Genomic DNA, 27410 nt, shown 5'->3' on the forward strand with positions numbered 1-27410 from the left:
TGCTCACCTCTTACTCTTTCACTAGGTTGTTTTCAGAGTAAAACAAACAGACAACAACAAAAACCTGTATTTCTCCAATTTTAAAAAAGGAAAAATAAAATCACATCACTTCCGCCTCCAGCTATCACCCCATTTCTCTGCTCCACTCTGCAGCAAACCCACCAAAAGAATCACCTGCTCACTGCTTCCAACTTCTCTTCTCCCAGTCTCTTTGGGTCTCAGGCTGTCACCCAGGCTGGAATGCAGTGGCGCATCACTACAGAAGGCCAATGCAGTGGACTCCTGGTGATAATGACGTGCAGCTCACTGCAGCCTCGACCTCCTGGGGTCAAGTGATCCTCTCACCTCAGCCTCCCCCAAGTAGCCGAGACTACAGGTGCACGCCACCACACCCAGATAATTTTTTCTATTTTTTGTAGAGATGGGGTCTCACTATTTTGCCCAGGGTAATCTCAAACTCCCAGTTTCAAGTGATCCACCCACCTTGGCCTCCCAAAGTGCTGGAATTACAGGCATGAGCCACCATGCTGGCCCCATTCTCTCTTAAATATTTACTCTGGTTTCGCTTTCGCCTGCACTACTCCACTAAAACATCTCTGCTCAAAGGTCACTGATGGCCTCCTCATTGCTAAACAGTCAATTATTTTCATTTTCCTTTTTTATTTTTTCTTTTTTTGAGACAGACTCTTGGTCTGTCACCCAGGCTGGAGTGCAGTGGTGCAACCTCAGCTCACCGCAACCTTGACCTCTGGGTTCAAGTGATTCTCAGGCCTAAGCTTCCCACGTAGCTGGGATTACAGGCACTCACCACCACACCCAGCTAATTTTTGTGTTTTTAGTAGACGGAGTTTTGCATGTTGGCTAGGCTGGTCTCGAACTCCTGACTTGCCTCAGCCTCCCGAAGTGCTTAAACAGTCAATTCTGAGTCCTCATCTGCCCTGCCCTCTCAGCAACGTCTGCCCAGTTGCCCCTCCCCTCAGGGACGCCCATGCTCACTGAGCCTGCACCTGGCTTCCAGACCCCACACGCGTGCCCTCCCGCCTCACCAGCCCTGCCTTCTCGCTCTTGCTGCTTCCTCCTCCCCTCCCAGATCTCACGATGCTGGCAGACCCCAGGCTCACTCCTTGGCCTTCTCTGTCCGCTTGTTTCCAAGGAGATCTCACCTGGTTTCAAACCACTTCCAATGCCAATGACTCAGTGTATACCTCCCATCCAGCCCCACTCTTGCCAGGGTCCTATCTAGTCACCTACTCCACCTCCTTCCTGTAAATGTCTAAGATGTCTCAAAGTCCACCCCTCATCTTCTCTCCAACTTGGCAACTCTATTTTCCACTAGCTGAGGCCAAAAGTCTTAGAAGTCATCTTTGCCTCCTTTCTCTTCTCTGCACCCACATCCATTCTTCAAATCACACCCTCCCCACAGCTACCGCCCAAGCAAAGCCATCATCACCTCTTGTCTGGACTCCTGCAACAGCCTCCTAGTACTCCCTGCTCTGCCCTTCCCCTGCCCAAAAGCCTCCTCTCAATATGGCACCTCAGGGCATTCTGTTTAGGACTCAATGAAATCGCTACTCCTGTGAAAGGCAGAGTTCTGAGATTCTCTTTCCTGGATGGTCATACCCTGTAAAATCCCTCCCTTTGAACATAGGCCTAAACTAGGAATATGATGGGACAGTCACTCTGTGACTTTCTTTAAGAGAGGCAGGCCAGGCACAGTGAGTCATGATGGTTCAACCCCAACACTTGGGGAAGCCAGGGCAGGAGGATCACTTGAGGCTAGGAGTTCGAGACCAGCCTGAGCAACAAAGTGAGACCATGTCCGTACAAAAAATTTTAAACATTAGCTGTGTGTGACGGCTCATGTCTGTGACCCCAGCTGTTCTGAAGGCTGAGGTGCAAGGATGGCGTGAGCCTGGGAGTTCAGGCAGTGAGCTATGATGGCACCACTGAAATCCAGCCTAGGTGACAAAGCAAGACAAAAGAAAGAAAAGAGAAGAAAAAGAGGTAATTCTCAGTGGGCCTTATGCAATTTCAGTGAGCCCTTAGAAGCAACCAGTGTTCTTTTTGGAAAGAGATTTAGGATAAGACAGACTCGACACAAGAGAGGTCCTTGTTGCTGGTTTTCAATACGGAGGGGCCACACAGCAAGGAATCTGGGTTACTTCTAGGAGCTGCAAGTGACCTCTGGCTGACAGCAATCAGGGAAATAAGGGTTTGAATTCATAGCTGCAAGCAACGAGCTCTGCCAACAGCCTGAGTGAGCCTGGATGCAGACGATTCCTTAGCCAGACCTCAGACAGGGATGAGGGCCCCACCATGCTGGTTCATCCTGATAAGTGCCCGAGGGGAACCCAGTCACACTGTGATGGACAGCCATGTTGTTTAAGCCACCAGATGTGTGGTTATTCGTTACGCGGCAGTAGAAAACCAGGACAACTCCTCCACTCAAAATTCTGCAGCTGAGCCAAGCACAGTGGTGCAATAGGCCCAGCTATTCTGAGGTTGAGTCAGGATAACCGTTTTGAGCCCAGGGGTTCAAGGCCACATTGCACTATGACTGCACCTGTGAATGGCCACTGCACTCCAGGCTGGGTAACGTAGCAAGACCCCACCTCGAGAAGACAAACACTCTGCAGTGGCTCCCCATTTACTCTAAGTCAAAGCCAACATCATTCAATGGCCTATGTGCCCATACAGAACCTGGTCCCACCGACGTGACGTCCATCCCCAGGGCCTCTGTGCTCAAATGCATCAGGCCTGCTTCGTCCTTCGCCTTCGCTGGATCACTCTCCTCCCAAGTATCTGCTTGGTTAACTTTGTGACCGACACCTTCAGGTCTTTTTTTTTTTCTTTTTTTTAAGACATAGTCTTGGGCTGGGCGCGGTGGCTCAAGCCTGTAATCCCAGCACTTTGGGAGGCCGAGGCGGGTGGATCACAAGGTCGAGAGATCGAGACCAACCTGGTCAACATGGTGAAACCCCGTCTCTACTAAAAATACAAAAAATTAGCTGGGCATGGTGGCGCGTGCCTGTAATCCCAGCTACTCAGGAGGCTGAGGCAGGAGAATTGCTTGAACCCAGGAGGCGGAGGTTGCGGTGAGCCGAGATCGCGCCATTGCACTCCAGCCTGGGTAACAAGAGCGAAACTCCGTCTCAAAAAAAAAAAGACATAGTCTTGCTCTGTCACCCAGGCTAGAGTGCAGTGGCGTGACCTCAGCTTATCGCAACCTCCGACATGATTCAAGCCTGAATGGCTCAAGCTATTATCCTGCCTCAGCCTCCCTAGCAGCTGGGATTATAGGCGCTTGCCAACACACCCAGCTAATTTTTGTATTTTTAGTAGAGACAAGGTTTCACCGTGTTGGCCAGGCTGGTCTTGAACTCCTGACCTCAGGTGATCTGCCCTCCTTGGTCTGTCAAAGTGCTGGGATTACAGGCATGAGCCACTGTACCTGGCCACCTTCATGTCTTTGCTTCAACCCCTCCTCCTCCTTCAGCCAGCCTATTCACTGTGTAACCTGTCTTCTCCAGTCCTCCCAGGACCTCATACCACCTCTGCTTGCTCACTTTCTCCACAGCTCTTCGGTCAGCCAGCACGTACCCTCCATCTACTCATTGTGTTTATCATCAGCGCCCTCTGCTAGAACATAAGCTCTGCAAGGACAGGGGTTTTGTTTTGTTCACGAATGAATTCCAAGTACCTAGAATAGTGCCTTGGCATATGGCGGATGCTCAGCAAATTTTTTTTTTTAAGTATGTATGGTGAGAAACATATTTAAGAACATAGCACAGTGCCTGGTACACAGCAGCCACTCAAAAAATGGATAACCGCTGGGTGTGGTGGCTCATGCCGGTAATCTCAACACTCTGGGAGGCTGTACACTAAAAGTAAAAAAATTAGCTGGGCGTGGTGGCACGCACCTGTAGTTCCAGCTACTCGGGAGGCTGAGGCAGGAGAATCGCTTAAAAACCTGGGAGGCGGAGGTTGCAGTGAGCCAAGCTCGCGCCTGGCAATCAGAGTGAGACTCTGTCTCAAAAAAAAAAAAGAATCGTTATTGTTGTGATTTGCTGCCAAGAGAAAACGAAGCCCAGCAAAGCACGGGGAAGCGGCACACCCTCACAAGCCCAGCTGTTCTTTCTGAACATGGCCTGACACTGGCAGGGTCTGCAAACAGCATCTGCAGCAGTCACCAGACAACCTGCTGGGTGTGTCCAGTGCACACACAGCTGGTGTCCTACGGTTCCTTTAAGCCCTGCGTGCAGTGACACCACCAGTGGCACCTCTCCAGATGTGAACCGCAACCTCAAACTGAAGCTCAGCCAGATGGAAAGAAAGGTCTCCGGTCATGGTTACCGGTGACCTCCCAGGTGCTACATCAACGCTAGGTAAGAACCCAGCTGTGTAAACCAGTGACTGGAAAAAAAAGTGCAGACGTTCTGCAATCGAGAGGTCATCAAGCTGATGAAACTCGCCTGGCACGAGAACACACAACCAGGGAACTTCAACCTCTGGGGTGGGGGAATCGAAACAGGGTCAGAAGACCCAGAGCAAGGCCGGGCACAGTGGCTCCTCACAGATTTTTAGTGAGGAGTGACAGGAAGCATCCCGTAAGTTTCTTGCTTGCTAAAACCCTCCCTGCTTCTCTCTGGCTCAAGGTCTCCAGGAGGTACCTGCAGCGATCCTCCCGCATCTCCCTCCCCTGCCAGTGACCAGCCCATGAGGCCACCAACCCAGCAGCAGGCCTCGTGACGCAGGCTGACTCCAGCCTGACTCCCGCCTCACTCCCACACTGTCGAATGCCTGGAGTAACTGGAGGAGGAAAGCATTCTCAACCTGCTGGCCTGCGATGGCTCGAGAGGCAAGTCTCCAACCGCCTTCCCAGAGAGGAGCTGCAGTACCCTAACAGGCGCCACCCAGCTGGCCGCCCTGACCCGGCTTAGAGCTCTGCCCGCTTCCTCCCTTTCACAGAGTGTCACGGCTCCAACAATGCCCTGCAAAACCGCCACTGCACTTCTGATTTCCCGTTCATCTCCTTTTGCTCTCCCAGCCCCGAGCTTCCCCCTTTCTGATCATGGTACACAGGTCACAAGACAGGGTGCTGGTGTCTTCTGTAGAAACAGCACGCATGGACACTGGAGTTAACAAGTGCATGTTCAAATCGCAGCTCTGTAGTCTGTGCCGTTAGCCTTTCTGAGCCTGTCTCCAGTGAGCTGTGAAATGCTTTAGAAAGAGACTCAAGTGCCTGGCCCAGAACCTAAGCTCAGAACAGGGCAACTGCCGTCTCCAAAGGGAGCTGCTCATCTGACGCTGTCAAGCTATCAAGTTTAACTCATGCTCATCAAGGCAGCCCATCAGCTCCTGGGCAGATTTTCATCTTACCCCGTCTGGCCGTGACAGGCCTTGAGTCTTGAGTCTAAATGTGGTCCTCAAAATCGTGCCCCGTCTGGGTGCCTACCACCTCCTTGGTCTCCCCTCCTATTCCTTCCCCTCCTGAGCCCCTCACGCTACTGGCACCTTCCCAGAGGGGCTGGGCTCTCCCCTGCTCCCCTGACTTTGCACAGGCTGACCCCTCACCACCTCCACCCTCGTGTGGGTGGAAAGCACTTTCAAAGGCCAGGTGGCATCTCAGCCCTGTTATTTCTTTCCGGGCTCCCAGGGGGCTTCGCTGCTTCGTTCACATCTCTCTCCAGATCCTCATCACAGAGTAGAGGGACTGACCCGGTGGCCTCCAGCATTAGTCTGCCCCTCTTCTCATCTTGCTTTCCTGCCTGGCACTTGCAGCCCCAACCCTTGATCAGATGGATCTTTTCAATATCACAGCTCTAATGTAAAGTATGTACTCCTCAGCTCATTTTGCAAACAAGGACACTAAGCCCCAGAGAGACTAAGTGCCTGCTTCCCCCAAGACCGCACACCAGGAAACACGGTAGATGTCAAGAGACCACCACCCAGAACTCCCTCCAGACCCAGGGAGTGAGCAAAGCAACACACAAGTTCATACACAGCAGCAGCAACACAGGCACACAGCAGGTGCTGTCTATGTATCCATAATGCCAGGGCAAAGTCACGAGCAACATTAAAGAACTGACTGCACAGAAAAGGCATAGTTACAGTGTTCCATCTCATTCACTAGTGTTAATTCTAAGATAGACAAAGCAGGAGTAAATTACAGTCAGGCAACAGGGAAACACAGGCTAGACATTAACGTGCCTGTGGTGTGCCCGGCGCTTCACGTCTATGCACACTCCCTCCCCACTTAATCCCAACAACCCTTAGAAGCATGACCTTATTTCTATTTCTCTGTATCCTTGGGCAAAACACTTAACCACCTTTGCCTCAGTTTCCTCACATGTAAATGAGATTTCCCGGTACCGACCTGACTTAGTCAGCTTTCAGTGAAGGATACAGAAACCACTCTAGGTATTTCAGGCAGAAAGAGATTTAACTCGGAATTAGACGATTTCAAAATTGCTGACAGTCGGCTCTAAGCGAGGCCCCCAGGAGCGGCTCCCCGAACAGGAGAGAACTGATGCACCGGGGGAGCGGCCACATCTGATGCAAGAATACCCCGGGACTGGGAAGCCACCACAGCCGCCTGTGACACTGGCTCCCCTACAGCCACCTCAACGCCCAGGGAGTGAAGACGGCCTGGGATAACACTGAAGGAAAGCCTCACATCTCTATGATGTCACCAGGCAGCAGGAAGCAGCCAGAACGACAAGAAAAATGGCATCTACCAAACTGCTGCCTCCAGTCTCTCACATGGGAGAATCTGATGGTATGTAAGCGATATCCAGAACCCTAGCTGCAAGAGACTCTGGGAAATGACCATTTTTAACTCTCCAGCTGCTGTAGTACAGGAAGGCGGGGAGGAGGTTGGCCCGGAGGATGGCAGGCCGGCTACCAAATCCCACAGCACACTACTGCAGATGGCTGCTGAGGACCAAGCCAAGGCAGCCTTGGAGAAGGGAACAACAGCATCTAGCAAAAGCTGAACACTGCCTGCTCTTCCCTGCACCGGGGGCTCAGGCGGTCACGTGCTTCCAGCTGCATCCCCACCCCGCACCCCGCACGGATGAGCTAACTCACCTCCCCAGGGAGAAAGCCCCAGAACAGGCTCCTTCCTTAGCACTGATGCCACTTTCCAAAGAATCAAATCCCAAAAGCCTAGCTCACTACAGGAACCAAAATTCTGGCTGACTACTTTTATATCCAGACAAAGTACCCATTTGAAGATTTATGTTTCTTAGGTCAGCAGTTTCAAACATTTTCATACAGCTGAATCCTTAAAAAAAAAAAAAAAAAAAGTGAAATCTTGTGTGAAATCCCAACAAAAGCAGAGAGTAGGGCCAGAAATCTAACCTATTCACTGGGTATGTGCTCTGCCTGGGGATTTACTTGTATTATCTGATTTAACCCTCACATTGACTCCTTTTTTTGTTGTTTTTTGGTTTTTTTTTGAGATGCAGTCTGGTTCTATCACCCAGGCTGGAGTGCAGTGGTGCAATCTCAGCTCACTGCAACCTCCACCTCCCAGGTTTATGATTCTCCTTGCCTCAGCTTCCCAAGTATAGCTGGGATCACAGGCGCCCACTACCACACCCAGGTACTATTTTTGTATTTTTAGTAGAGACGAGGTTTCACCATGTTGGCCAGGTTGGTCTTGAACTCCTGACCTCAGGTGATCCGCCCACCTCGGCCTCCCACAGTGCTGGGATTACAGGCATGAGCCACAGCACCCGGCCCCCTCACATTAGCTCTTTACAAGAGGTGCAATTAACCCCATGTCACTCAAGTACACACTGGGGATGGCAGAAGCTAAGAGACTTTCTCAAGATCACACAGTATAAAAATGGCAGAGCTGAGGTTCAAACTTGGGTCAGAGCAGCCCCCGCTCTCAACCACCACATTCCTCTTCACTTGGTGCCAGGGTGAACCAGACACAGACTCTGCCCCCAAGGAGCCCCCAGCCACTTCGGGAAGCAGTCTGGAAAAATCCATCATTCCGGTTCTTTAAACACAGCCGGGTGCTCCCCACCTCCCAGCCTGCCACAAGCTGTTCCCTCTGCCCCACACCTTCACCGGGCAAGCTCCTTCTCCTTCAATGCAGTTCAAACACCTCTCCTCAGCAAAGGGCACTCAGATCATCTCTTCTGAGAGCTCCATAAAGGGGCTACACAAGAGACGATATACTTGATCGAAGCTAATTATTAACTTCTAGACCAACGTGGATTAGGAGGGTAAACCCTTGGCTTCACAGAACCCAACCCTATAATCCTGTAGAAAAATAAAACCTGCCACAAGCATGTGACTTTCTCTTACACTTGCTGTCCAGGTTTCTAGATAAATACTGTTAATCTACACTGGGTTCATATGATCCCTTAACACAGTCCTTCTCTTCTATACAAATGAAAATCGTCCTCAAGTTACACTATTCATCCCAACATTTATTCTCAAAGGCTGAACGATTCTGCCAGCCCCTCCCTGGGGTATCTGGCAATGTCTGGAGACAGTTTTGGCTGTCACAACCGGTGGAGGGCTGCTGGCATCTCACGGGTGGAGGCCAGGGAAGCTGTAAGGCACCTCCAGTGCACAGGACGGCTGCCCACAACGAAGCAGCATCTCTCCCGGAACACCGGCCGGTCGGAGAAGCCCTGCTCTGACTGCTTCAGCAACAGGTCGACCGAGAGAAGCACAATACGGGAGAACGAGAGAAAGCTTTAGAAAACTTATTTTTTAGAAATGATAGTATTTCTGTTAGAACCATAGAAAGCTAACTATTACTTCCAGAGTGCCAGGGAGTTAAATGCCCTACCTATTTGATCTCTGACTGTATACAGTAGTTTTATCCCCTACTTAAGGCTCAGAGAGGTAACATGCCCAAGGTCACCCAGTGATTAAACAGGAGGGCTCATGATGAACCCAGACAGCAGGAGCTCCTGAACCAGCGCTCCCCGCCCTCAGTAACAGCACTCGTGCCCGCCCCCCACAGCCTGTGAAATGCCTTGTCTGCTACCCCCTCAGCCTGTGAGCTCCGTAGGGGCAGGGACTCTCTCTAAAGCTCAAGCTGGAGTCTGGGACAGAGGTGCTGGTGACAGTGCAGGTGACAGTGTGGGTGGAGGACAAATGCAACCTGGGCCTGCAGCTTCTGGTCAGGACTGGCCAGCCCTCCTGTCACTCCCCTTCTCCCACCTCACCCAGGCAACCTCATCCGGCAGCCAGAGCCAAACCTGCCCATCTCCACCCTTCCTCCGAGCACGGTCTCCTAGGCTACACTGTCCACACATCTTCACAACCCAGAGACTGGTCCACTGAGGACAATGAACACAGAAGGCAAGAGAGTGAGGGGACAAAGTCGGGAAACGGGATGGCTCAGAAGCCAGGGCTGGGAAGCCCAGAGGGCCGGCTCTAGCCCCAGCCTCGCCGTCAGCAAAGACTCACAACGTCCACAGCCTTCTGGGTACCTGCTGTGGGCCAGGCCCTGGGCTGAGCTGATGAGCATTCGCTGTGACTCCACTCACCTGTAAAATGTTTAGTGAGCTCTATAGATTCTGGCACTGAAACCCTTTCCCCTCAAAGAAACTCTAGATGGAAACCCTTCTCTAACATTTTTAAGACTCTAGGACAAGAAAACCCTAGACTCTGCCCATGTCATCACTTGTTTTGAGTCCCTTTTCGTTATATTCCAATATCTTCCCAAAGGTAATTCAGAGAGGCTCACAATAACAATGTCACAGCGGTCAAAAGACAGGAACCAAGGAATAAGAGAAAAGACACTTGTTTTCTATGGCGCAAAGCTGAGTGTGACTTTCAAGCAACAGAAGCTTTAGAAATGATCTAGAAACTGCATAACCAGCGACGCTTCCTTTCAAGGGGGAAGAGGATCCAATACGCGCAGCTCAGGCAGCTGAACCGCAAAGGCAGCAGACAGAGCAACGTGGCTATGATCACCAGAAGCAACTGACGCTGAACAGTTCACTACATGTCTGGATCTGCGGTAAATTTCTCACATCCCAACCCACTTAATCCCCACTGCCACAGAAGGAAGGGCTCATTATCCCCACTTCTCAGGTGAGGCAGCAGAGACAGAAAGTGCAAGGACAAAGGTGAGCGGGTGACGTCTGTCAACAGCATAGTGGGCACACGTGCCCAGATCCTCCGTGCACTGTTTTCAGGACGAGAAAACTGACTGGGAGGTGAAGGAATTTGCTCAAGGCCACAGAGCTGGACACGGTGCAGGTCGCGGGAATTCCAAAGCCACACTCCTTCCACCATGCTGCTTCCCAGCCAACCCCGTTTCTAGCAAGGTTTCCCAGATTTGCCAAGAAGCCCAGGTATTCTGAAAACCTATCCTCAGGCCCTTCTCACTGAGCTTCTGATTACTATGTCTGGCTGGATCCTGAGGACCACATCGAACACGGACCAGGTGGCGTTCATAAGCAGGGACAGCTGAACGCGCTCGCCTGCGCACAGGGGAGAGTTCCGCCACACAAATCTAACCACAGCAACACCGCTACAGCTATAGCCTCAGAAGAGATAGTGACAGGGTCTCCCTCAAAGTTCCTGGGTTCCTCCCACCGAGAGCAATCGCTGAGTTACTGCGTTCTGAGACCAGGAACTCCACTCATGGTGCCAAGACACCTATCTGTTAGTACACTTGAGAAGACAGTTTCCCGACAAAACCACAGGCCACACCACAGATCATTTTGCTCAGGGCTGGTCTTAGGCTCGTCTGAGATGACCCCATTTAGCTGATGAAGCAGCTGAGGCAGTGATACGTTAATACATGTGGCCACAGTCACAGAGTCTCTAGCGGACTCCAGCCAGCACACCACACCACCTCAAAGGGACACCCAGTAGTGCAATGTCTGACACAGGTTCTGCTATGGACATGTACGAAGCAACCAGGTCCACAGCAGAAATGTTCCCACTGTCAAGCCCTGGCCCCAGAGACCTCCAAAGAGCAGCTATGGAGCGAATTGCTACTCTTTTTGTTTGTTTGTTTTTTGAGATGGAGTCTTGTTCTGTCACCCAGGCTGGAGTGCACTGGTGCCATCTTGGCTTATCACAACCTCTGCCTCCCGGGTTCCAGGGATTCTCAACCTCCCAAGTAGCTGGGATTACAGGCCCGCACCACCATGCCTGGCTGTTTTATATTTTTAGTAGAGACGGGGTTTTACCACGTTGGCCAGACTGGTCTTGAATTCCTGACCTCAAGTGATCCACCCACGTCGGCCTCTCAAAGTGCTGAGATTACAGGAGTGAGCCACCGCACCCGGCCACAGATCTCAATTCTACACATACTCTCCACGGCCCCCGTGTCCCTCCTCCCAGCACACCACAGTTCAAGAGTTCACATTTGCTTGTGTGACTGACTGTGGTGTCCATTCCCACCACTCCCAGGCTACAAGCCCACCCTAAGTCATAATCCAAGATCATTTCTCTCCCCGTATTACCCCACCTGACTGGCCTAGAACAGGGCCTAGGAAACAGGCACTTGTTGAACAAAAGCACGAGAGCACAAATAAGAGGCAGAAGCTGAAGGCAGAGCCCCCACGGGGCTTCAGGGAGACACAGGAACTCCAGCACCCGGGTGACAAGGCCCCATGGGGACGGGCTGTATGGCCGGGCCCAGCACGGGTGGGAATGCACGTGGCTGCAGTGCACCTCCACAGCAGGGGCAGTGCCAGGACAGGCACACAAGAGCATAGCAGGAGCATGGGGACACAGCTGGCACACCCAGGATGCCAGCACTGCACTACACCAGTGAGGGCTGGCACTAGAAATGGGAGTTACAGGCCGGGCGCGGTGGCTCACACCTGTAATGCCAACACTTTGGGAGGCCAGGGCGGGCGGATCAAGAGGTCAGGAGATGGAGACCATCCTGGCTAACACAGTGAAATCCCATCTCCACTAAAAATGCAAAAAAATTAGCCAGGCATGGTGGCAAGCACCTGTAATCCTAGCTACTCAGGAGGTTAAGGCAGGAGAATCACTTGAATCCGGGAGGCGGAGGTTGCAGTGAGCCAAGACTGCGCCACTGCATGTCAGCCTGGTGACAGAGCAAGACTCCATCTCAAAAAAAAAAAAAAAAAAAAAAAAAAAGAAAAGAAAAAAAAGGCTAACGCCCTTTTCGGTCTTAGCTCACCTGCACCCAGGTGAATTAAAAAAAAAAAGAAATGGGAGTTACTAACTGGCATCACCCTCACCAGTGACCTCTGTTTGGCCCAAGAAACGTTATGAGTGTACAGGGCCCTGTAGAGGCTCAGGCTGCTGATTTGCTAACACTGGACACTTGTGGGACAGCCACAACAGGTTGGAGGCCAAGAAGTGACAACAGACTGCAAATGAGCCAGGGACACAGAAGAGCTGAATCCGCAACAGACCGGTCCTGCACAGTCCCACAGGATCTCGGGCTACCACGAAAAGGCCCAGTTACCAGGGTCAGACAGTGCCTGCCTAACAACCCAGAGAACACACAGAACATCTGAGACAGGAACAAGGCGCTGGCCAGGACTTGACAAGCAAGCTCTTCTGCAGGGCGAAGAGAGCATTACCTGGTGAAGAAGCTACTAAATGGGCCCAGTATTTTCAGTTTACTCCCCTCCTCAGCCTCATGGACACAGTCCTGCTGGTGTAAGCCACTGGTTTCCTTGACAGAGCTCAAGGTGACATTGGTAAACTGTGGGTCATCGTCATTCTCCAGGGTCACAATGGCACTGGAGCTGCTGGTGACCACAAGGTCCAAGATGTCCTCATTGCTGACGGACAGCGTGGTGGACAGCTCTGTCCCAAGACTGGACACGCTGCAGATGGAGACGTCATCGCTGCGGGTCAGGGCTTTGGAGGTTGGGCTGTAGAGCTTCACTGAGTCATAGCCTGTCCTGGGGAACGTGGAGGACTTCCGCACGCTCTGTTCCCGCTCGGTGCTGCTAGGGGCCGGTGGCGCACAGGACGGCAATGGGCAGGCGCTCTGGAAGGCCCGCTCTGGGACGATGTCCGAGTCGGACTGCTTCCTTCTCACGGGGACCGCGCTGCAGGGCACAGGCTCTGGGTTGCCGATCTCCAGGGTAGGAATCCCCGAGTCCACCGACTGAAGGCTGTGCCGGTCTTCTAGAGCCCTGAGTTTCAGTTTGGGCCCATACTCAGGTGCCGAGAGGAGTCGGGGCGCCTTGAGATGGACGTGTTGCAGGTTCTGAAGAGGGTTTCCTGGTCGACCATCTAGAATGCCCATCAAGGCTACGCCATTTGTAGAGGTGGAGAGTTTTCCATCAGTCATCTTGGTCCAAGGAGAAACTAGAAAAAACACAAACATGGAAATTCAGGGAGAAAGCCTTGAAAAGGTCACACGTCCCCACATATCAAGTCTAGAAGCTAGAGGGTTGTTTTTGTGTGCGTGTGTGAGATGGAGTCTCATTCTGTTGCCCAGGCTACAGTGCAGTGGCATGATCTCGGCTCACAGCAACCTCCACCTCCCGGGTTTAAGCAGTTCTCCTGCCTCAGCCTCCCAAGTAGCTGGGATGAACACTACCATGCCCAGCTAATTTTTGTAGTTTTAGTAGAGATGGGATTTTGCTATGTTGGCCAGGCTGGTCTCCAACTCCTGACCTCAAGCGATCTGCCCACCTAGGCCTCCCAAAGTGCTAGGATTACAGGCGTGAGCCACTACACCTGCCCCAGAAGCTAGAGTTTTAATATACACTGTCATGATGTAACACAGCAAGAAGATAACCCAGACAAAGGATGTGCCCAAGGTAAAAATGAACATCACCACCCCTACCAGTCACATCTCCATCCCCAGGACAGCACTGGGAGCCTGAGGACTGGGCTTGCGGGGTGGGTGCTGGAGTTTTTTGGCGGGGGGTTGAATGATAAAGAAAATATCTCTGTCAAAATATGTGAAACCATAACCCATACGTAAGTCAAGGATCTACTTGTTCTGAGACAGCAAACAATCCTAAGGTATCTTCATTAAGATGGAAAACAACAACAAAATAAATTATGAACACCATCTGCAGCAGCCAGGCCTCTCCGCAAATGTTCAGTCACACTTACTCACATCTACGAGGCTGGGCATAGTATCCCCTTTACCATGGAAGAAACCGAGGCTCAGGAAGATTAAGAAACGGGTCTAAGATCACACTGCTGTGTTAACAGCAGAGCTGGGACCTACAAGACCCCAAAGGAGATGAGGTGTAGGTTAGAAAGGCTTGGTTTAGGATTACATAAACCCAGGTTAGGAGGCCCACTCAGTGAAGATAAACATCAACAAAGGAAGAATAAAGACCAGAACCTCCAAGGTTTGAGTGAGAAGAGTCAAAGCTGTCCATACAACCTGGGCAACACAGCAAGACCCTGTCTCTATAAAAAACTTAAAAAAATCAGCTGGATGTGGTGGCATATGCCTGTAGTCTTGGCTACTCTGGAGACTGAGGTGGGAGGATCACTTGAGCCTGGGAGGTTTAGGCTGTGGTGAGCCATGACTGCACCACTACCCTCTGGCCTGAGTAACAGAGAAAGACCTACAAACAAACAAAATCCATTAATCACACGCACACATCTAAGGCCATGTGTAAAGTTCTCTGGCATGGCCTGACACAGTGGCTCACACCTGTAATCCCAACACTTTGGGAGACCGAGGCAGGTGGATCAAGACCAGCCTGGCCAACATGGCGAAACCCCTCTCTCTACTAAAAATACAAAAATTAGCTGGGCATGATGGTATGCACCTGTAATCCCAGCTACTCAGGAAGCTGAGGCAGGAGAAGCACTTGAATCCGGGAGGCAGAGGTTGCAGTGAGCCGAGATTGCGCCACTGCACTCCAGCCTGGTGACACAGTGAGACTCCATTTCAAATAAACATAAAAAACAAAAACTTCAAATATGACCAGTGAGTAAGGGAGGATTATTTAATCACAGTGTTACACTAATTGATCATCCATTTTTCTTAGACATTAAACCACACTGTACGACACTAAAGCAAAAATGCAGACAAAAGTAGGATTTAATACAAAAGTGAAATTATAGGCCAGCGTGGTGGCTCACACCTGTAATCCCAGCACTTTGGGAGGCCAAGGCAGACGGATCACCTGAGGTCAGGAGTTCAAGACCAGCCTGACCAACATGGCCAGGCGTCCCCAAACTTTTTACACAAGGGGCCAGTTCGCTGTCCCTCAGACCGTTGGAGGGCCGCCACATACTGCGCTCCTCTCACTGACCACCAATGAAGGAGGTGCCCCTTCCTGAAGTGCGGCGGGGAGGGGGCCGGATAAATGGCCTCAGGGGGCCACATGCGGCCCGCGGGCTGTAGTTTGGGGACGCCTGAACATGGCAAAACCCCATCTCTACTAAAAATACAAAATTAGCCAGGTGTAGTGGTGCACACCTGCTGTCCCAGCTACTTGGTAGGCTGAGGCAGGAGAACAGCTTAAACCCAGGAGGTGGAGGTTGCAGTGAGCTGAGATCATGCCACTGCACTCCAAGGCAACAAGAGCAAAACTCTGTCTCAAAAAATAAAAAGGCAAAATTATACAGGTGCTGCAAAAAAATAAAATGTTTCTCTAATCTATACAGCAAAAACTCAGGTCATTGTCTGGAAGAACCCGGACATCGCCTCCACACATGTGAACGCATTTTCAATGTTTCACAGCCCTCACCACTCTTCCCCAGAGCCATGAGCCCTCCAAGGCAGGGCCACTGCAGACCCTCTGTGTCCCCTGCTTGGGAAGAATCCCTCAAGTTGCTATGTTAGGAAACAACAGAATTCACAAAAGAAAGACATAATCCAGGTAGATTCAAATATATACAAATCTGGAAGTTAATTAAAAGGAAAATAAGTAAGAAACATTTGTAGCACACAGTTAAGAGCTAATCTTTGACAATGTCAAGGCCATTAGAATTATGAAAACACCATCAACACTCTAACAGATCAAACTAGAAAAACCCACACATGCAAGAGGAAATCCTCATGCTAAATAGCTGAGAACCTCTCACAGGACCAGCAGAAATTCTGGCTCTGCCACTTGCCAGGTAAGGCAACCTCAAATGAGGTGCTTAACCCTTTTGAGCCTTAACTTCCCTCTTCCCCAGCAGTAACATGGGGCAACATCCCAGCTCACAGGCCAGTCTGAGGATAAAAGAAATGAGAAGGTCTGGTGAAAGTACTGACAAACCCAGCCCCTTAGTGACACAATAGGTGCCCAATGGAGGTGTGCCTCCCTCTACTTCTTAGTACACACACACACAAAATGTCAGCTGCCACAAAAGAGATGTGGTTAGAACGCAAATTCTGCTAACAGAGTAGATGGGAACACAAAAAAGTCTATCATTCCTAGGAAACTCAGTGCCTAGGCAAGCAGAAGGCATCACTCATGCCTGGAATTGGAAACCATTTTAGTGAAACTCTAGGATTTCATTCATGGCAATCCAAGGACCCCTTCCCTGAAATGCCACCAAGAAGAAAGCACAGAGAAGAAGGAAGTGAGGTCTGGCAAAGTGCAAACCCATCTGGCTTTAGGTAGAGAAAGAAAACCTTTCTCTACGACCCTTCTCTGCTGTGGGGGACTGGGGACAGCAGCCCGGGTCTCTTTAATAGAGAAGCTGAGCAACCTCTGAGGCCTTTGCGAGTCCCAAGTCCAGTTAACTTCCTTAAACCTCAGGAACAGGGCGTCAGTCTTCAGGGAAATAAATCTAAAAGGGAAAATAGTGCTTCCGCTTGCAACATACTCTGAAAGCAAACTCTCCAAGGGCCAAGGCCACCTGTCCTCAAGCGCTTCCGCCTGGTGCCACCGGCGTCACTAGAGCAGAAGCCACACTCCAAGGCCACCTGCCTCCTGTTGGTACCCTTCGTGGGGGAAGCTGTACAAACAAGGTGTGTGCCTCTGAGACAAGGCTCATGGGTGGACTCTGGATGTCAGCCAGGAGACCAACTGTAGATGGCCTGCTGCCAAGTCCATGTTCATAAAAGACAAACTAAGCCTGAATTCCCCGAGCCAGCACACAGGACCCTCCTGATCCATCTGTGCCTGCCTCTCCAGCCTTGGGCAGTCACCCCCTGACCAGCCCAAACACTCAGACCTACTGTGCCACCACGTGCGGTGCCCTCCCCAGGTAGGCCATCAGGGGCCTTTGGAACCCAGGTAGGGGTAGCACAAAGAGACGCTCTACTGGTGCTTTCCAAGGCCACCGCCTCTGAAAAGCCTTCCCTTCCTCTCCCAGAAAGCTGCAGGGCCTCCTTCCTCCTAGGCTCCTTTCGGCCACACCCCACCAGAAACAACTATTTTACAACTGTCTTCATGTCTCTCTCCCCACTGGATTCTGTTTCAGGCAGGCACAGCTCTAATTGTTTCTGGGAATTATTCTCTGGTCAAATGCCTGGCATGGATTAAGGCTTCAAAAATCGACTTGCTGAATTAATTACGACTAACAACTAAGTTCTCAAGTGGGCAGGTTTCAGAGACGGTCCCATCCAAGATACATCTGCTGAGAGTTGGATTGGGTTCTAAGAACTCGGTGAGCACTGGAGGTAGGAATGCGAGGAAGGACTCCCCTCCCGTGGAGTTCCCCGGAGCGTGCACGTAGCAGCTGAACAGTGCCTGCCTACACACCGGTTAGATGCAGGCCAGATAGCGAGGAACAGTCAGCACGTGATGGTCAGGAAAGGGAAAATTCCTCCTTCGACATTTGTTTTCCAAAGTCCTAATCGCTCACGTCCTAGAGACAGCATCTCCCTGCGGCAGTGACCACTGCAGCAGGTGCGCATAGGTGCCCGAGGCACAGGAGGAACGGCCCCAGCACCTGGCCCAGTACCCTGCCATGGAGGCACGAACTCAAGCCAAATGGTGATGAGTCATCACTTTCCGGTCAAGAGGAAGACTAGATTTTCTTTCCATGCAGCGACGCCATCTGAATTGCATTTACCTGTCCCAAGACTCGGTTCGGCCCGGAGCAAAGAGGACAGCTGCCCCCGAGGGATTCAATCAACCATCACTCCACCAGAGCCACAATCTTCAACACAAGTCAGAAAAGAGGGTAGCTCTGCTGGTGACTCTGCATGTGGCTTTGGGAAACAATGTCGTCTAAAAGCAACTTTTTTCCTCCTCAAAAAGCAGTGGGAAAGGTCTTGACCAAAGTCTTCCTAAATTAAAGAAATTGTTTACAAAGGCCAAACCAAATGATGTAGGTATGTTCCCATAGGGGAATAAATCCACTCATAGTGGCTTCAGGGAGCAGGCATGCTGCGTCTGTACAGACATCGGCCGGCAGCCTCTTCCCAGGCTGGAGCACAAAGCCTCCCCTGTCCCAGCTCCTCTCTGACACTCCACAGAACAGCTGTCTCTTCAAACCCCAATGGCAAGGGGGTCACCACTGCCCTATCTGATCTTCAAAGGACAGTGCACTCACCTTCACTGCCAAGCCTGCCATCAATCCAGCTCTGGCCACTGACTTCTGGATTCTTATCCTTTTTTGAGACAGAGCTTCACTCTCGTCACCCAGGCTGGAGTGCAGTGGCACAATCTCAGCTCACTGCAACCTCCACCTCCCAGGTTCAAGCAATTCTCCTGTCTCAGCCTCCCGAGTAGCTGGTATCACAGGTGCCCACCACCACGACCAGCTAATTTTTTGCTTTTTTTTTTTTTTTTTTTAAGTAGAGATGGGGTTTTACCATGTTGGCCAGACGGGTTTTGAACTCCTGAGCTCGGGTGATCTGCCTACCTTGGCCTCCCAAAGTGCTGGGATTACAGGCATGAGATACCGCACCCAGCCTGGATTCTTATCCTTAAGGGTCAGGCCCACACAGCTCATTCCTACTCTGCAATGGCCTGAGGGTATACAGGTCCCAGAGCCAAGGTTTCCAGAGGGCAGAACCAGCCTGCAACACCTAACAGCATCCCCAGGACGGCAATGTACTGGGGAGAACCAGGCACCGTCCTGAACTCTAAATACACCGCTCTGTTTCACAGCCCCTCAGCAGCCCTGGGAGCCAGGTCGTACCCCCATTACCCAGAGGAGGAAGCCAAGGTATGCGGCCTGCCCAAGGTCTCCGCTGTCCTGTGGCAGAGCTGGGCTGGAACTCAAGTCTGTGGCTCCAAGGCCCCTCGGTAAGCTTTGCTGCTCACGAAGGCCTGTCACAGACATTAAGCACCTCTGCTCACCTTGCCCTATAAACAGCAGACTGCGTCCTACCATTTCCAGATGGGAATAACAAACCTGGGCTGAGCAGGTGCAGTGACCCCCCCAACGCGGTCACAGGGGGTCCCCACCTGAGTCGTCTGTCCCCGGCACCCACGGCATTCTCCACAAGGCCTCTCAGAGTCCCCCATGCTTCCTGGTGAGGATTCTGGGGGAATAAGAACCTCCTCACGGGAGCGGCTGCTCCATCAGGCCTTCATCTCAGCCCCAGAGGGCGGGCAGGACTGTTCAAGAGAAATAGCCCAGTGGAGCCTCTAACGCCAAGGAGAACCCACTGAGCAATGCGGCACCTCCCTGAGAACCAGCCTGCCTGGTATAGGGCGACACGAGCACCAAGCCCTGGGCATCTCTTTCTCTTTTTGTTTTGTTTCTGAGACGCAGTCTCACTGTCACCCAGTGCAGTGGCACGATCTCGACTCACTGCAGCCTCTGTTTCCCGGGTTCAAAGCGATTCTCCTGCCTCAGCTTCCAGAGTAGCTGGGATTACATCCACCCACCACCACGCCCAGCTAATTTTTGTATTTTCAGTAGAGACAGGGTTTCACCACGTAGGCCAGGCTGGTCTCAAACTCCTGACCTCAAGTGATCCACCCACCTCAGCCTCCCAAAGTGCTATTACTACAGGTGTGAGCCACTGAGCCTGGCCTCTTTCTCTTTTTTAATTCAAGTCCTGGCTCAGGCAGAAAGGACCGGGTGCTTCTGGCTCATGAACACGAGCAGCTGCCTCCACTCCCCAAGCACAGACACACTTCAGGCACTGTGTCCATGTCTATATCCACCAGCACTGTCACCTCTGCAAGAACCCAAAGAGCTTAAAGAAGGCTGAGGTCTAATGGGTGATGCATAATAAAGGAGCTGGGCAGGGCTGGTCTGAACACTCCAGGGCGCTGACTCTTTCCACAGCTCACACAAGGCAGGACACAATGAACTGATTTGCATTATGTAAAATGGAAAAGTCCACTATAAAAGTAGTTTGGCTTTTTTTTTGGAGATGGAGTTTCACTCTTGTTGCCCAGGCTGGAGTACAACGGCGCGATCTCGGCTCACCGCAACCTCTACCCCCAGGTTCAGGCGATTCTCCTGTCTCAGTTTCTTGAGTAGCTGGGATCACAGGCATCCACCACCATGCCCAGCTACATTTTTGTACTTTTTACTAGAGGCGGGGGTTTCTCCATGTTAGTCAGGCTGGTCTCGAACTGCTGACCTCAGGTGATCCGCCTGCCTCAGCCTCCCGAAGTGCTGGGATTACAGATGTGATACACCGCGCCCGGCCTAGTTTGGCTTTTAAAAGGGTGATTCCTTCGGATAAAAACAGTCCAGAAAAGAATTTCCTAGAATCTCACATATTCCTCCATAGCGTGAGTGGTGGCAACTTTCAGGAACCTGTCACTTGATACAATGCTGTTTAAATAAGTTTCAGCCCATGAATGTTTCAGCAAACCAAGCAGAAACTATTGTTCAGGGTTCTCAAAGGCTCCTTCACAACCTTAATGAGCGGACACTTAACTTACACGGACCACAGGCACAGGTGAAACTTTCTTTTTTTTTTTTTGAGATGGCGTCTCTGTCACCCAAGCTGGAATGTAGTGATGTGATCTGGATTAACTGCAACCTCCGTCTCCCAGGCTCACGCGAGGCTCCCACCTCAGCATCCAGAGTAGCTGGGACCACAGGCACACGTCACCAGGCCTGTCCACCTAATTTGTTGTTGTCTTGGTGGAGACAAGGTTCCACCTGCTGCCCAGATCCACCCCCCTCAACCTCCCAAACAGCTGGGATTAGAGCCACCACGCCCAGCCAAGACAATTTAAAGAATTTCAATGCAAAAAGTTTCAGCTTCAGTTAATGATTTGGTAAATAACTAATTAACTGATTTTCCTAAGTACCTGTGAAGTGACTGGGAGGCAAAAGAAACATTAGGAAGATAGACTACTTAAAGCCTGTATAATTTATAATCTTAATTATTAATAAGAGAAACAATTTACTGAGCATTTAGCATGTACCAAACATGCAGGGTGCCATCACATGCTCTAATAATCACAAGCCTGCCAAGGGCACTGAAGAAACTGTGAAATTTAGAGAGGCTAAGTTACTCACCCAGGGTCACATGGCAACAGAAACTGAGTTCAAACCAGATCTGACATCAAAGCTCATACATGGCCTGCTGGAGTACTTGCAAACACAGCCCCTAAACCTTAACTGCCTTCCTCTTAGAGCCCTTAATATTGCCCAGGTACATTGTGGCGCGTGCCTGTAATCCCAGCTACTCAGGAGGCTGAGGCAGGAGAATTGCCTGAACCCAGGAGGCGGAGGTTGCGGTGAGCCAAGATCGCGCCATTGCACTCCAGCCTGGGTAACAAGAGGGAAACTCCGTCTCAAAAAAAAAAAAAAAAATATTGCCCAGGTATATTCACCCAATAACCCTGATCATCGATAAGCTGAACACTTAACCATTCTTACATGCCTGTGTATGCATGTTGGCCTTCAAATGAAGTTTTAAAAATCAAATAGGCTGGGAGTGGTGGCTCACACCTGTAATCCCAGCACTTCAGAAGGCCGAGGCAGGTGGATCACCTGAGGTTGGGGGTTCAAAAACAGCCTGGCCAATATGGCAAAACCCCGTCTCTACTGAAAACACAAAATTAGCCAGGCATGGTAGAGCATGCCTGTAATCCCAGCTACTCGGGAGGCGGAGGCAGGAGAATCGCTTGAACCCAGGAGGCGAAGGTTGCAGTGAGCTGAGATCTTGCGCCATTGCACTCCAGCCTGGGCGACAAGAATGAAACTCTGTCTCAAAAACTAAACAAAAAAATAAACAGGAGGGAAAAAATAATGCAGGGTTCCAGCAGCGGACTGCCTGGGTTCAAATCCCAGCTCCTCTGTTGACCAGCTGTGTGAGCTTGGACTTGATTCTTAAATTCCCTGTGCCTTGGTTTCCTTGCAGCAAAATGAAGACAATAAGAGACCCTATCTCGTTAGGCAGCTGACAAGATTAGGGGGAAAAAATCCACATAAAGCCCTTAAAATCGTGCCTGGCACAGGTAAGCCTTAGGAAATGCTGGCTGGTGTTATTCCTTCCTGGCCACCGATGGGGCCAGCCAACTCAGCCCCACTATTTTAGCAACCATTTGCATAAGCAAGGCCAGACACAGCCAGTCTGTCTACAAGGCCACAATGTACAGCTTCTTCCTGTCACCAGTCTCTCTTCCCACACCTGCCATGTGATACTGACGAAGCTCCGGGCCTCAACTTCCCCATCTATAAAATCAAATGACTAGCCAAGCTCATCAGTCCCTGAGAACCTTCCAGATGGACAATCAAGAATACTAAACCACCCAGGTCCAGGAAACGCTCTTCATACCTATTCCTAAAACAAGTGTTAAGCCGGTTATGGTGATGTGTGCCTATAATTGCAGCTACTCCGCAGGATCGTTTGAGCCCAGGAGTTCAGCTGCAGTCTGGACAACATAGCATAACCCAGAGACTCTAAAAAAAGAAATTTAAAGTTAACAAACACGTACTCACTTTCCTAAAATCCTCTTGTATTCTCTACGTATTAATGTTTACACTGATAACAACTCTTTTCCAAGGTTTCAAAGACTCCCCAAAGCGCCCCCAACCTCCCCTGTGCTGAGGCTTGGGGACATCCATAGGAGAGAGATTCAAACAAGCTGCTCTGACTGGCTGTGTCCTCACTTTCAGAGAGGACTTCTACAAAGCACCAGCTAAGAAATCAAACAGAGTGGAGGAGGGAAGGTGAGGACATGAAAGACAGGAAGTCATCCACTAAGTGACGAGTGTGTGGCAGGAGACAGCGCACCCAGTGCAGGTGAACTGCAGGGCTAAAAGGAACGTGGGGGAGCAGCAGCAGGCAGGCGCGAGGCAGTGCCCAAGCTGAATGTGAGAGGGTAGGCTGTGGGTAAATGGTAAACACGCAGTTGTACGAACAGGAATCAAGCCCAGCTCGGTGCAAAATGCTGGGACAGCGGAGGCCACCGAGGCGAGCAGAGCCTTGGCCCAGCAGCCGGCCTCAACGTGAATCCCATCTCTGCCCCTCCCCATCTGGGCGGCTCCCAGCCAGTTACTTTGTCTCACTAGTCGCAGCCGGCACCCTTTATGTTTACTAAAAGGTGTTCTCGCCCAATGACCCCGAACACCAAGCTCATGCCAGGCTCTTCTTAGGACTGGGATCTCATTAGCACTGTGGAGCCCACAATCTCAAGGGGCCAAACACACAGCAAAGACGCAGTAAGAGGGTTGGTCAGAGAGGGAGGCAAAATCCAGACCTGAGATACGGGTTGATACTAGCCAGATCAACTGGGCAACAGGAAGTGTTCCAGGACTGCCGTAACGACTAGCCGAGACCAGGCAAAGCAAATACCAGTTTACATCAGGCAACCCACCTCCATAAAAGCCAGGCAAGACAGCAACTAGGTGCTAACATCCTGCAATACTGGGGACAAGAGAGTGAGCATCTGGTCCCCAAGACACCACCACGGTCACCCTCCTCAGCTAGCCTCAGTGTATGAAATAACTTAAGCTGATGCCCAGGGGCCAAATGGACCGGTGCCTATAAAACGTTCCCAAGCAAAGCTTCCAATTCCAAGCTGGAGAAAACGGAGTCCTGGGTAACTTTAAGACAGCAGGGCTTCACGTGGCCTGGTCAGGCGCAGTTACTAAAATGCCTACTGCCCGGGCCTCGCGGTGGCTGCATCTGAAGTCCGCAGGGCCATTCCGCTAGTCTCCTGACCAGCCGCCCCCCACAGCCTGGAGAGACTCCCAGCGGGAGGGGGTCCGGGGTCCCGGGACTCACTCCTCAAGGCAGCTGTCCCCGCCCAGCGAGGGTCCCAGGGCCAGAGTCTCCGCGGCCCGGGAATGAAGGGCTCCGAGGCAGAGGTATTCCCTGACCCAGTGACGGGGGGTTCGGGTGAGGTCCAAGTCCAAGGAGGTCAGGACTTCGAATGAAAGGGGGTTCCGGAGGCCAGGGGCTCCAGAGATAGAGCGGTCCGAGGTGCAACGGGGGTCTGGGACTCCAAGGAAGAGAGTCCGCTGCCCGGGGACTGAGGGTCCGAGGTGGAAGGGGGCTCCGGGGTCGGGCTCTAGCCCACTCAGCCGCCTCCTCTAGGGTCCGAAGCCGGGCGTCGGAGGAGGAAAACTTTTCGTCAAGTTCCGGAAAGGAGCCGGGCACAGCGCGCGCCTCCGCGAGGGCCGCCGAGTCTCGAGTGCTGCCCCCGGCCCCGGCGGCCCCGCGAAGGCCCCCCCGCCCCGGGCGCCACGCAAGCGCTGCCCTGGCGTGCAGGAGCCGCGGCCGCGCAGCGAGGGGCGCCCGGCAGGACCGGCGCCGGCGACCCTCCTCGTCCCGGCCGCTCCCCGCGCCAGCGGTCGCTGCAGCAGGTGGCGGCCCCGAGCGCCCTCCCCTCCCTCGCGGCCAGCGGCCCGGCCCCCGCGGGAGGCCCTCAGTACCGGAGTTAGCGCGGCTCCGACGCCATCCCCGGGACCCGTGGGCCGGCAGCCCAGGCCGCGCGGGACCCGCAACTCGCAAGGCGAGGACGCCGGGCGCGCGGCAGGCAGCGGGTCCAGCCCGCAGGTGCGCGCGAGCCGCCCGCGGCGAACAGCGGCGCGCGCCTCCCCTCGCCCCGCCCCGCCCCGCCCCTGAACACGCCCCCCACGCACTCGCGCCCCGCCCCCTGCCGGCCCGCGCCTGCTCTTCCGCCCGTCCCGCCGCGTCTGGAGCTCGGCGCCTGCCCTGCTGTCGGTCTTCCGGAGATCGCCCGCTGCGGGCCTCCCAAGCGGCGTCGCTGGCCCTTTTCTCTCCCAAGGACCAACCGGGGTGGCGAGGGACTGCCTTGAGCGAGCCTTTGTGTCCGCAGAGCCCCCACGGACATCCGACAGGGGCCCCCTTACCTGGTCGACTCCACCCGCGGCCATCTTGGAAGTGGGAAGCGGCCGGGAGGGGGAAGGGGCTCGAGCGGGCAGGGCCCAGGCGTGGAGAGCCGAGCGGCGGAGCGCATCGATGAGCGCCCCTGCCCCGGCCGGTGTGCGGGAGACGGCCCGAGCCCCGCCGTGGAAGGGCAGGTCTGCGTGAGATCGGAGCTCAGGCCCCGCCGCGGTGGCCTTGGGAGCGGCGCCGTGGCGTCCTCCCAGCCAGCCTTAGTCTCTTAATTTGTGGAGGGCTTTTCCGAACGTTCTCTCTTATCGCGCTTTGACGGGCTGCCTGGCGCTGTAGTTCCCAAACTGGTCTGCACTTGAGCATCGCCTGCAGAGCTTTTCATATTCCGAAGCTCAGTCCGCGCCCCAAGGCCAATTAAGTCACAGCCCCGGAAAATGAGATGGAAGCATCGTGAGTTTGGGAAGCTGTGTGAAGCCACTGTCCTGGCGTTACGTGCATATTTGGGTTCAGCATTGCACAAACTCCAGAAGCGGGACCTATGAACAGAGCCGTTGTACAAAGCGGGAAACGGACTCAGAGATGAAGCCCTCCGCCCAAGGACCCGTGTGGGTCAGTAGCTTAGAGGGGCAGAAGCCGGGTTCCCTGCCCCAGATCCACGACCTGGTGGAGAGTGTGTGAGAAGCCCCTGTGGACGGGCAGTTGGTCTTCATTCCCTTCCTAGGCTGTGGCTTCCATGAGGCAAGCCTGGCTGATCTTGTTTACTGCCCTTTTCCCTGGGCCTGGCAAATAGTAGGTATCTGACTGTTTATTGGGTTGTCCTTAGCTTCTGGGGACTTGAGGGCAAGAGGAGAGATCCTAGCGGCTGGGAGCCAGAAGGCCTGGGTTTCCGCTCGGCTTTAGCTCCTGCCAACCAGGAGCCCTGAGGCTTGTCATTGGCAGGTAAATTGCCAGAGAGGAAACCCTGGAGAGACTGATGACAGCCCAGTCTAAGGGAAGACTCAGCTACTCAGAAAGGTCAGAGGCAGGAGGAGTTTCCCCATTACAGGAAGCATCTGGAAGCATGAAATGGAAGATTTGTCTCCGCTGCGGTAGTTAGGGATGGGCTAGGGAACCCCGGACTTGTCTCCTCTTCAGCTGATGGCTGTAAAGACCCTCAGCACCTATGAGATTATGACGCAGAAGCGAGAGCGATTTTTAAAGGCTATCTCTTGAAAGCAAACATTAAACTCCCTTACAGTGCCACATAATAAAAATTATATAAATGCTTACATTTCTGGGGGTTTTAAATAAAAATAATACGAGGCCTCCCCAGCTTGTTCTAAGTAAATCCTAATGGAAAAGTACAGACTGCTTCAATCGTGACTTAATCAGCAGTTTAATGCGTTGGATTAATAGACCTGCTTGCGGCTCCCAAATCCCTTCCAGCCCTAATTCTCAGTCTTAGGGTCTAAAACCCTGGAATGACAAGGAACCATTGTTCTGTGTCCAGAACCAAAGTCTGTGTGTGGTCCTGCAGATTTGCACCTGGCGCCCTCTGCCTGCCTCTTCCTCATGCGTCATCCCGCTGTGCCCACCCGGTCTCTCCGGGAGCCTGTCATCACCTGCGCCCACAGCGTGATTTGACACACCTTACCTGTTGCCCTCAGCGCCCAGAAGTGTTACAGATACATCTTCATTGCACTTGAGTCTGACAAAACTAAGAACACGGTGAACAGGATTTAGACGTGTGGCTGTGTGCAGTCACATCACTCCCCGGCACCTTGCTCACCCCCATCTCTGATGTGCAGATCATTTGCGGATCAGGGCAGTCAGCCCTGGATCTCAGCTCTGCTGGCTACTCACTGGTCCTTAGGCATCAAGCCCCATCATAACTGGCTGGATAAAGCCCTTTCATTCCCCATGCAGACTCTAGCTGAGGTTTCCAGAAGGATTCTCTCTCCCTACTAAAGCCATCACTTAGTGTGGACAAGAGCCAGGCCTTTTCGCTCCCTCTCATCAGTTCCAGGTACCGGGCCTATGCATGGGAGCCCCAGGCTAACTCCTCAGGTCTCCAGGAAGCCTTCCCCGCTCCTCCCCAACCTTCCCATCTGCACAGGAAACGGGGTCCTCCACCTCCCAAGTTGAGTTGTTGTGAGGATTAAGCAAGTCTAAGTGAAATGAAAGTTTCTGCTAGCATGTTTGGAGAGCTCTTGGCACACCCCGCCTCTCCTCAGACACCCATCGAGGGACCTTTTCCAGCCTGACCTCAGAGCCTCCCGAAGCTTGCTAGGCAGGAGGGGCCAGCTCAGCTTGGAGCAGGGCAAGGGAATGCCTTTTCCAGGGTGTTCAG

The 27410-nt window shown here is 52.5% G+C and overlaps 1 protein-coding gene across 3 annotated transcripts in view; it reads right to left on the minus strand.

The window, feature by feature from the left end:
* The window catches only part of TBC1D14 (TBC1 domain family member 14), a 123710-nt gene extending 98504 nt beyond the window's left edge, over positions 1 to 25206 (minus strand). For 2 of the 3 annotated variants that reach the window (XM_039468168.2, XM_074395861.1), the window contains exons 1-2: positions 24655 to 24803; positions 12558 to 13296 (exon numbers count right to left, since the gene is read on the minus strand). In XM_039468168.2, coding sequence (XP_039324102.1) covers positions 12558 to 13279 — 722 coding nt within the window. In that variant the 5' untranslated portion in view covers positions 13280 to 13296; positions 24655 to 24803. Of the gene's footprint in view, positions 1 to 12557; positions 13297 to 24654; positions 24804 to 25095 lie in introns of those variants that run through there. The other variant, XM_003934646.4, reaches the window with a different exon arrangement.
* Positions 25207 to 27410: the final 2204 nt, after the last annotated feature.

Source organism: Saimiri boliviensis, chromosome 3 (assembly GCF_048565385.1).
Source record: "Saimiri boliviensis isolate mSaiBol1 chromosome 3, mSaiBol1.pri, whole genome shotgun sequence".
Taxonomy (NCBI): Eukaryota; Metazoa; Chordata; class Mammalia; order Primates; family Cebidae; genus Saimiri; species Saimiri boliviensis.